At 39.7% G+C, this 10585-nt stretch overlaps 1 protein-coding gene across 6 annotated transcripts in view; it reads right to left on the bottom strand.

The window, feature by feature from the left end:
• The window catches only part of ARHGEF18 (Rho/Rac guanine nucleotide exchange factor 18), a 47993-nt gene that overhangs the window by 9600 nt on the left and 27808 nt on the right, over window positions 1-10585 (bottom strand). For all 6 annotated transcript variants that reach the window (XM_021378360.1, XM_021378359.1, XM_021378357.1 and 3 more), the window contains 13 exons: window positions 9306-9450; window positions 8425-8537; window positions 8130-8270; window positions 7043-7293; window positions 6703-6828; window positions 5345-5462; window positions 4677-4925; window positions 3857-3933; window positions 2620-2798; window positions 2138-2229; window positions 1639-1827; window positions 860-994; window positions 251-372 (listed from right to left, as the gene is read on the bottom strand). In XM_021378360.1, coding sequence (XP_021234035.1) covers window positions 251-372; window positions 860-994; window positions 1639-1827; window positions 2138-2229; window positions 2620-2798; window positions 3857-3933; window positions 4677-4925; window positions 5345-5462; window positions 6703-6828; window positions 7043-7293; window positions 8130-8270; window positions 8425-8537; window positions 9306-9450 — 1937 coding nt within the window. The remainder of the gene's footprint in view (window positions 1-250; window positions 373-859; window positions 995-1638; window positions 1828-2137; window positions 2230-2619; window positions 2799-3856; window positions 3934-4676; window positions 4926-5344; window positions 5463-6702; window positions 6829-7042; window positions 7294-8129; window positions 8271-8424; window positions 8538-9305; window positions 9451-10585) is intronic.

Raw genomic sequence — 10585 nt, forward strand, 5'->3', positions numbered from 1 at the left:
CTTAGCAAAGATACAAATAATACCAATGAACAAATACAGAAACAACTATTATGCCTCTCAAGTAGTAAGCTACAAACCAACAGCTCATCCCTATGAAAGGGCCTTAATGGAGCCAACTAATTAGACAGATAGAATCTCTCATGGTCCAAACAGATATTACAACTTTCACCTTAGCAAGATTTGTTCTGCAGCACTATTACAGCAATGAACATGAGGAAACACATTTAATTCATACGTAAACCCAACATACAGTTTGAGATCCTTCTTCTGCATCAAGTGGGAGGTCTGAGAGCTGCACATCTGAACTTACTGCAGGGCCTCTCCAGTCCCACTGCCTCTGGTCACCACCACTGTTCTTCCCAAGACTGTTATCTGAAAGAAGAGCAGCATGTGAGCGGTCCACCAGGACAGAGCTTGTGAAAACCCACTGCATAACAGGGCAATGAAAAAATTAAATGTTCAGCAAGCAGCTGAACTCAAATTCCCTAGGGTTTTATGTCAAGCTTATTTTTCCAACAAAATTACAATTCTACATGGAGTTGTTACCTTAACCCATATGCTCTAGTTACCACACCTTTAACATTACACCAACAGCCCTACTCTGCTCTCTAGTGTTGATACGAGAAGCAAAACATACAACATGCTGATACAGCATGCTAGGAATTTGTTCTGATCGTCTTCTCAGAGCCTCAAGTTCGCTTAATATCTTTCTTACATCAGAGCCTCGTTTAATACATAGTTCTTATCTCATAGTCAGTACAGAGAAGCATAGTGAAGAGCTAAGAAGCTTACATAAATGCTAGACTTTTAAAACAGGGCACCAACAAACAGGCACAGGTCCCCCACAGCTCTTCCTTACTTTTATTTGAAAGTGAGGGACTGTCATATCCTCCAAAGGTCTCTGCCCTCCTGGGGAGTCCCACTGCGTAGCTATCTTCAGACTGACAGGATCCATTTCCTAAGTGAGTGAAGATAAGGTTCTGGAGATTTTCAGCTAGGAAGGAAGAGAACGTCATTTAAACAGCTGTATCCACACAGTGAGACAAACTCATCACGCTAACAGCTTAGAAATATATATAATTTCAACCATGCACATTAAAAGATGGGGCAGTTTGAGAGATTTCCTGCAGTGCAGATGGATTTTCTTTGTGACATGTTCTTTATGAGAGGCTCTTCATATTGCACATGAAGATGACCTCTTCCTTGAGCTCAGATTACCAAGCCTTGAATGTTTTCTGTCAAACTAAAAATGTTTGTGGTTTGTGTTTGTCTAAATATGCTATCTTCAGATAGACTATTTTAATCTGTAACACTCATGATTATATTTCAGGGTTGGATTATTGTTAGGTTGCCTCGTTACCCATCTGAATAGACTCATCTGAAGATTCCATGGGTTGATCTTTAAAAAGTAAAACAAAATAAAAAATAATTTTTAAAAAAATCCCACAAAGCTGAGGAGGTGGTCCTCTACCTAAAACCACAGCTGCATACTACCTATTCTGCAGGCTGGTTCTGAGTCTGAACTGCATTACAAAGAATTATCAGAAGATGATTTCTGTGTGACCCATACTTAGATGCTATGTGCTTATCCCAACATCTGCACTGCACTGAACACACACGTTTCCCTGCTGCACTTACCTTCTACCACTGCAGACTTCAGAAGTGCCTCTCCTTGCAGACTTTCTGGGATATCCCCCCGAAGAAGTAGCCTAGATCGGGATCCTTGGGAATGGTCTTCAAATCCATACATTTCAGACATTTCTTGATAAATTTGTTGTTTCTCAGTTAGACTTTGCACAATCAGGTCATCTTTCGTGTTCAAACGCTCTAAAAGACGAAACAAACTCAGTTCTGCCTTCCAAATTGCTGTCAAGAGTACGACATTCACTTTGGAAGCTTATCATTCATTTCATAGTCAGAGATGTAATTAACAGTTGGGAGAAAAAAAAGCAAAACACCTCACAAAGCACCCAAAGATTATTATTATTATTATTTTTTTAAAGTATTTCTATGCGACCTTGCAATACCTTGAAAAACTTCAGGAGAAAATTGGTCACATGTGATAAAAGAACAAGGCAGTCCTAAATCACAAGCGATGCTGAGAAGCTCCTTGTGGAATATATACTTAAGTTATTACCTTGGAATTCTCTTAATTTCACTGCTCTTGCTTCAGCCAGTCTCCTTTCTGCTTCAGGTTCATAAAATGATCCTCCTTCTTCATCAGGACAGCTGTAAAAGGTGGGAGACAGAAATATGTTTGATTTACACATTAGACAATTTAAAGTCACCTCAGCATTCAGCCTGAAGCTTTTGCTCAGAGTGAGGTTTTATCTTGCATGTCAGCCTTTTTCCCTTATCCAAAGCCCTGTTGCTTTCGACATCAGTAAACCAAGTTAAAAAAAAAAAAGATAGAACAAAGTCTTAGGCAATTTGTTCCAGCATCTCTCTGAGTAGCTTCTGTCCAGTAAATATGCACAAGACTGCCTGCTTCAGCTTTACAAAGGAAGTCTGTGAACAGTTGAAAGTATTTTTACAATAAACTTCCACCTACAAGCCCCTACAAGAAGGGAAGGAGGATGAGTGACAAACGAAGCCCTCCAGCTTTCACTCATTCTTTACCTTTCTACAGCTCTGCGGATGTGAGCCATCCAGGAATTCCTCTCCTCTTTTGAGCTTGTGTGAATTTCATACATTTCTGGTCCTTGTAAGGAAGCGCTAATTAAGAACATTGCCTTTTCCTCATTAGCTACCTCTCTTACAATCAGCTTTTGCAGTGAGATGACTGGTGGTTTAGAGTCCTATAAAAGAAAATATAATTTATTGCACTGTATTATATGGATTTTTTTTTTTTTTTAGAGTTTGTGCTTCTGACCTCCCCTCTGTCTTCTCACCCATACAGGGCCACACAGCAACACAGTCACTTACTGCTATGGTGACACTTTTGACACTTGTCATTTTTCACTCACTAACCATAAATCAAAACATGGAATGCAAAACGTACATTTCAAAAATAAGAGTTCTTGCTACCTGACTGAATATTAAAGCATAGGTCCAATATTTGTAACCTAGGAAGGTTTTCAGAAGAGAACAGCTCTTTGCAGCTGCTTCACACCATAATCTACAGTGAAATTAAGAAAATGAAACTGTAAGACAGATCAGTTTGCTCCATATATCTATGGAGGAGTGATATCTGGAATGGTTCTATTATGGTCATAACCGAACTAGAAAAGAACAAAGTACATGCAATTAACTGTTCTGAGTACACCTGTGGAAATGCCCTAGAAAAGCAAGCAAATCCACTGAGTATTCTAAAGTGCTGCAGTAATTACATTAGCATTTAATGCTTTTTATGTTCTTCAGGAAAATTATCTGCCCACAGCAAATCATTGGCTATTGTAGCTATGGCTTACCAGGTCCCTAGCCAAAATGGAAATTTTTTTCCCCTTCAAACTGACACACAGAAGCAGATCTTACTTGCAGGTGCCTTTCTAAGCACAGTTCTAGCGTTTAACATAGGACTTGTAAAAACCAGCAGCCTGACAAAGCTCAGTGAAAGGCAAAGTCACAGCACAAGGAAAGGTGAAGCACTGAACCTCAGAACATGCTCAAGATACTAAAAAAAAAAAAAAAGACTGGTGCAAAGGAACATTGCTTTGCACTAAAGAAGAGCAGGAGGGGTTAACGAGTGCCAGAACATACTAAGGAGAAGTGACTCTATACCTGGCTTGTTTATTAACTTCATTTTCCTCGTGAAGCTACCGTAACAACTAACATTTCTATTTGTATTTTTCTGTAATTACTCTCATTTTCACAAGTACTCTAAGTGAATACATTAAATAAGATGACCACCACTTACCACTGATGCAAACATGTATTTTTGGTCCTTTTCTTGTAAGAGCAACAGTACGTCATTTAACAGGACTGCCAGAATATCTACAGTAACAAATGAAAGAAAAGAAAAAAAGATTTTCATGCAAAGAAACTGGTGTAGACTCAAAAAAAATCACTGAGGTTTCCAGACACAGCCTGTACACATGCAGAGGCAGCAGAATACAAACAGAGCCAATTTAAAGCTTGAAAGCACCTAGAAAGGCATATTACATACAGACTCAAAACAGTCATGGCTGAACATATCTCCCTTAACAGCAGATTATTCTGAAACTGCAGATGTTCACAGTACCAGCTTTTCTTGGCTTCATTACATGTACCATTTGAAGCTTTTCTTTGAACAGCTGAGCAATGAAGCTGTTGAAATGTTCACTGATGAACGTGGTTTCGATTTTCTGGCAAAACAGACATTATGTAGAATAAGGGTGTCAAGGGTTTGACAATTTCTCCAAGGGCGAACCAAGAGCTCGCACAATATAGTGTCCTTCCACAGGAGACTAAGTCAGTATGACTCAAAGCTTTGTCATTTACCTGAAGGCCTCCCACTTGAATTGGAAAGCAGATCAGACAGATAATAAGCAAACAGCATAAGGAACTTACCGTGCACCATTATAGAGATGCTTATTGGACAAGCCAGGAATAGAACAAGATCTATTTACTCCAATATCCTATTAAACAAGTGGGTTATCGTCATCCTACTTTATACTCAATCAATCAATAATAAGCAGTTGCAGAACAAAGACAAATCTTGTTCCCTAGTTGCACTTTTCCCATTCCTGGTCCTTTACCTTTGAGCCGTCCTGACGCAGCTTTCCAGTACAGCATCCCATCCAGCAGAAGCCGCCTCTGTCCCATGTCATCCTTTCGGAAGAAAAGCCCATTCTTGCATTTCCCAGATGATTTCAGCTCCATTTTATGCATAATCTCTTTAAGGCGCTGCCCCTTCTCACACTCATTTACTATGGCATCTACATGAGTGATTGTATACTTAATTAAATTAAGGGCCTGGATCAGATCTTCATAATCCTTAGTTCCAACTAGGAGAAAAGAACAGTAATTAGTCCAGTTTTCAACTCTGGAATGCAACTATGAGTCAATCAAACACATTTTAACATGAAGCTTCCTGACTGAGCATTTGGCAGTATTTCCTAAGAGCCTGAGTTTATAAATAAATGAATTCCTTTAGCTGTAAATCTTTAATGAACTGCAAGGCTTAGCTACTACAATGTTGTGGTTGTAAACTTGAAACTTAATGTCACTTTTGATCCTCTGATGAGGCAAGACTGACTGATGTGAATCTGTATCTAGAACTGCATCTCCAGCTAACTAAGAAGTAAGAAAGCTGCTATAAGGCAGTACCAGCCCCTTCTCCTTGTCGGAGGAAAGAACATGTGGAACAGGAGAAAAAGGATGAGATAAGAACTGTCAGGCTACTAGGAAAGATTGAGTAAACTACCTTCTGTGTTCTGAATAATACGTTCCACCAGGACTGGATATTTGGTGATGCGCTGCGTAACCAGAAGGATACACTCTTGAACACCAAGTCTCCTCACAATGGAACAGTTGCCAATTTTCTAGAAGACAAGACAGATCCGTCACATCCATTCATATTTTGTTCTTTTAACTCCCTCTCCTTTCCATTTACACATTCACCATTTCAAAACACTTTTTACAAAATTAGGTTTAGCACCACAAAATTATCTGTGCTTAATTACAAAAGCAAAATTCCTGGTAACATCAAAAAATGCCTTTATTACTAGACAAAAAACTAAAAAAATTTAGTTTTTATTTTTAACTACTGTTAACTGAATCTAAAGCCAAAGTTCTGAATCTGAACTATTTGCTGATTGCCTTCTATAATGGACCAGTCCTTAACTACATAGGAAAGTACAATATTTTTAAAACGAAAGCCAACCAACAGCCAAATTATACCAGTTATGAATAAGTGTTTATTTTACCACTGCACGATCACTAGGATGTTAATGTACAGAAACGCATTGCTGCTTAGAAACAGAAGACTGTAAAGCATCAGAACGCCACCAGTTGGCCTGATTGCAGGAACAAAGCACTCCTGGGGGCTGAATATAGCACCCACATCTTTCTTTACAGGGTCCAAGGCTTATTTATTTTAAAACTTTGCTTACTTATTTAGTTTCTTTAAAGTGAGAACCTTTTTCTTTCAAGACACCTAGTTAAGAAGAGCTATAACTATAGAACCACGCTGGAAAGTTCACACAGTATCACTTACTAATGACTGGAACACGAGAATACCACGGTCTGTGCAGTGCCAGCTAAGATTCAGGTTACAGGCTTCCAGTCTGGCTGTGCTTCTTGATCCCATCCTATTAATTGTGCATTACACTGTACAGCAGATAAACAAACTGCCCTGGAGCCAACCTTCTGGTTTTGGAAAGATGATGTAGTGGGCAAAACTAAATTAAGAGTTCCTTCTTTTTCCGTGGTATTTATATCAACAGCATTTATTATCAAGCCAATTTACATAGATGGCCACACAGCATGGCAGTCAGCGACGAAGCCATGAATAGAACAGATACTCTACTCCCCAGTACTAGGTGCTCTCAAGAAAAAACAAATACCTGCCTGCCCCAAATTTAACAGCTGCTCCTTGTAGCTGTGTCCATACAGCCCAAAAGATCTACAACACAAGAAGTGAGCAACCTACCAAACAACAAGAATACGCCTCTTAGTATCTGCTCATTCAAAATTAAGAGATCTTCCAAGTATAAAATAGAAGTGAAAGAGTTCAAGCATACTTTGCACAGTAATAATGGGAGGCTTCTGATTGTTGTTTACCTTTATTAAGTTTTGGAACTTCTTGTGGCTTTGGAGCAGGTCTTTATAGTGACTAACAGCTTCATTATGTCCAGAACAGAACACACCGTATTTTTCTTTCATTCTCTCTCCATTTTCACCTGAGAACTAATTGGAAATATAAGTATTAAATACATGAATCATTAACCTACAAGCACCCCGAGGCCCACATTTAACATAGTTTTACATTAACTGAATCCTGAGACAACATTTCTTCGACATTTCTCATTTCTGTTACAGAAGAAATTGGTAATTATAATATTAACCATAATGAGCTTTTTAGGTACTTAATGGTGTCAAGAATGTTGGTACAGTCTCACACCTGTTTTACCAAGAGGTCTCCAATGTTCTGGATTATATAATTTCGGTCACTGCCTTCTTCCAAGGACTCCTTTCGTCGCTCCTTTAACTGGAGCAGGAATTGCCCATGCATCTCCAGCAGCTCATCCACACAGGGGAAGAGCTTGTTGATGACTGCATTTGAGAACTGCAGTTCCTCTTTCATGGCTTTGGAGTACACCTTCAGCATTATTTTCAGCGTTCTAACATGGTGCATTTCAGTCTGCATTAGTTCTGGGTAAAGGGAAATAAAAATTAGGGCTCATTTACGCAGTGTGCTGTGACTAGTGAGGTAGAGAACAGCAGTCTCTGAAAGTCATCATCTTTTGCAAGTGACCAAACTTATCATCAGAGCAACAACAGCTAGATGAACAACCCTCAACTGCTTCTGGTATCAAGGGTGACATATAGGACAAGAGAAACTAGAGGTGATATTCTTAAACTGCAGCAAAAGCAGTTTGATATCAAATATCAGGAATAACTTTCCTTATCATCAGAAAGCTTAATATTGCAGCATTTCTCAGAGATGTTTGTTAGCACACAAAACAGTCTAGGTACAGCTGATCATACGATAGCATATGCTGGCAGTGAGGACCATGTGACACCTTGCCTCCTTCCAGCCATACTTTGTACCATTCTAGATCTTGCTAGAAGCCAGCTATTCTGAAGCTGTCCATAAACTTTTTCTAAGGCATTATATCACTACCAAGAAAAGAATATAACCATAATTGAAGCTCCTGAATTTGCCCTGCTAATCTCTCAATCGAACAGTGACCGAGAATGACCCTGCTTATTTTATAACATCTCCCAGCTGAAGTTGAGCTTGGGATATTTCCTAATTGCACAGCCAGGCTTTGCTGCTCACACTGGCATAAAGAAAAATATGGGCTGCTTAAAATCATTATTAGGAGGACTTTGGCACTCTAAGACAAATAGAGATTTGAAAATCTGTACTCGGTTTCAGTTTCCAAACACAAGTCAAAATGGAAGCTCATAAAAATAACAATTTCTGTTTTGCTTCGGAACAGTGACACTATAAAAAAGTTTTAAAGAAATAATGATGTTCTTACCATAAATGACATCCTGCCTTTTTATAACTTCTTTCTTTTGCCTCTTTGCATAAGACTGTTCCACTGCAACGCTCCAAGACTCCGCCTCAAACTCATGAGCATCTGTTTCTATTTCACTTCGGAGGGATAGAGAATATGCATCTAGACCAAAAGCACATTCAATTTCAATAATTAATGAATTACATCCGAACTATATCCTTCGTTACCATCAACAAGGGCAAATACATCTCAAGATGTACTGTATGCAGTCTCTTACTCAGTCTTAAAGTCCTGAAAAACACAGAAGTTTCCATACCTTCCAGAAAAATGGAGTCTGCTGTTGAAGGTGCAAGCGAGACAACATCATCTGAGGTCTGCTTAAACTTTATAAATCCCGAGTCCCCTTCATCCATGTCTCCTGAAATTAGTCTAAGTGGCCAAAGAAATTAGAAAGAGGGATCCAAACAGAACATTAATATTCTTTAAAAGTTGCTTGACTTAAATCAATAAATAAAAGCCAACCACTTTAACAAGCAGCTTTCTTATAAGGCAAGAAACAAGAAATACACAAAAGCTACCCTTGCACTTGCAGTTTCAACAGAAAATAAATGTAGTACCTTGATCACTGACACATTACAGATTTAATTAGAGCAGCGTGAGCAAGTATGCAACTTCTAGTCTGACATTTAAAATAAACAGCAGCACATCACCTGCTGACAAACCATAGCCATTACAGGGTATGGGGGGCACTTAGAGCGAGGATGGAGCATAACTGTGGCATACAAGTGTACAACTACATAAACCAGCAGACAGCTTTGAACTTGTCTACTATTTTAACCAAGGTATTCTGCAATTTAGAACACTGTCCTTCCACACGAGTCAGAACCAGCACACCCTAGAATAAGCGATCTCCTGAATTTCAACAAGTCTGAGGATAAATACACCCGTTAAAAACACGTTCTAGACAGGAATACTCAAACACTCCACTACCTTACAATATATTTTTGTGGCACAGTACAGAGGGACTACAGATAAAGTGCTATTTTGAACAACAACAGAATTCAGCATTAAAAGCTCAACGATTCTCCCTCAAGTTTGAAAACCAATGCGAGCCTCGTTTTATTTTTAATTGGTTTTCTTTTCAGATGGGGGAGGGGGTGACAGCAGAAGCGAGTGAATTAGAAGTAGCTCACTTACCCAAATTTACTGACAGCTCCAGCAGTGTTCAACGAAGATGGAGAACTCCCTCTTTGGGCGATAGTCATGCCGAGGCTCCGGGGCAGTACTGGGGTGCCATCCGGTCCCAGGAGAAGGCTTCGGGGCTGCTCCTTCAAGGAAGCGGCTAGAGAGGCAAAAATTGAATTGGTGCTCAGAAAATGAGGCGTACACTGCAGGTCGCCTGCTCTCAAACCTCTCTCTGAATGAGGACGGAGAACAGACAGGATCTTGGATGTCAAAAGCTCGTTGTCCAAAAAGACATTCTCATTCCATTTTCTCGAAAAGGAACCACAAAAAGACAGCTCAGGATGAGCTGGAATCGCATTGCTTCTGCCGCTGCTTTTTGAATTTGTATTCCCCATGCTCACTACTGGCTGCCCTCAGACTTGGCACAGTAAAGTGGCCCCAGAGATGCACTGTTTTTATACTACCTGTGATCCTTCTAGAAATGTAAAGCTGTCACTTAACTTACTGTATTGGCTAAATCAGCAGGTCTGAAGTGCAGGAAATTGGTCCCTACTGTGCCCATTTAGTGTGGAAATTGCAAAGTATCTTCTCCTTTAGTAAAACACCAGAACCTACACACAATTATTCACACCCCACCGTATAAGGGCACAGAACATTTCATGGCAAACAAGAAAAATCTGAGATCACAGAAAACCACAAGTTCTCCGCAATGCTTATTGCTGCACAGCGATTTATATCTGCATGCACGCGCTGAATGTAATAGATACCAGAGCTAAATTTAATTTTAATACTGCAGCTTTTTAATGCTTTTTAAATCTAGACTGGCTCTGAACTGGAAAGACATTTAAAACTTTAATCACTGTTATACAATACATGGAAGCCTGTAATAGACTTATGAAAATTGGACACGATTATTTAGTACTGATGTCTGTAATGAATGATATGGAACAGGAGACAAAATATGTCCTTTTAAAAAAGGAACTTCAGGGAAGTCAAAGATGAGGAATCAGCCAGACCATCCTTAAAACTTCTCACTGGCAAGGTCTGCAGCTGCACTGTCCTCAAAGTGCTTTTAAGGACATGGCAGTGGAAGAGTTCTCGTGGACCCTGGAGCCACTGCACGCAGGCTGTCTTAGCAGCCAGACCAAACTCCTCTTCCTCTTCTGTGTCTGTGGGGCTGCTTCAGGACCCCACTGCAGCAGTCTGAGAGTGCCTTCAGTCCCAGCCTAAGCCCATCCATCACCAATTTACATCTTTTCTCGTCAGAACACTGGTGCCTATTCAGCCCCAAA

The sequence above is a fragment of the Numida meleagris genome, chromosome 27, assembly GCF_002078875.1.
Source record: "Numida meleagris isolate 19003 breed g44 Domestic line chromosome 27, NumMel1.0, whole genome shotgun sequence".
Classification (NCBI taxonomy): domain Eukaryota; kingdom Metazoa; phylum Chordata; class Aves; order Galliformes; family Numididae; genus Numida; species Numida meleagris.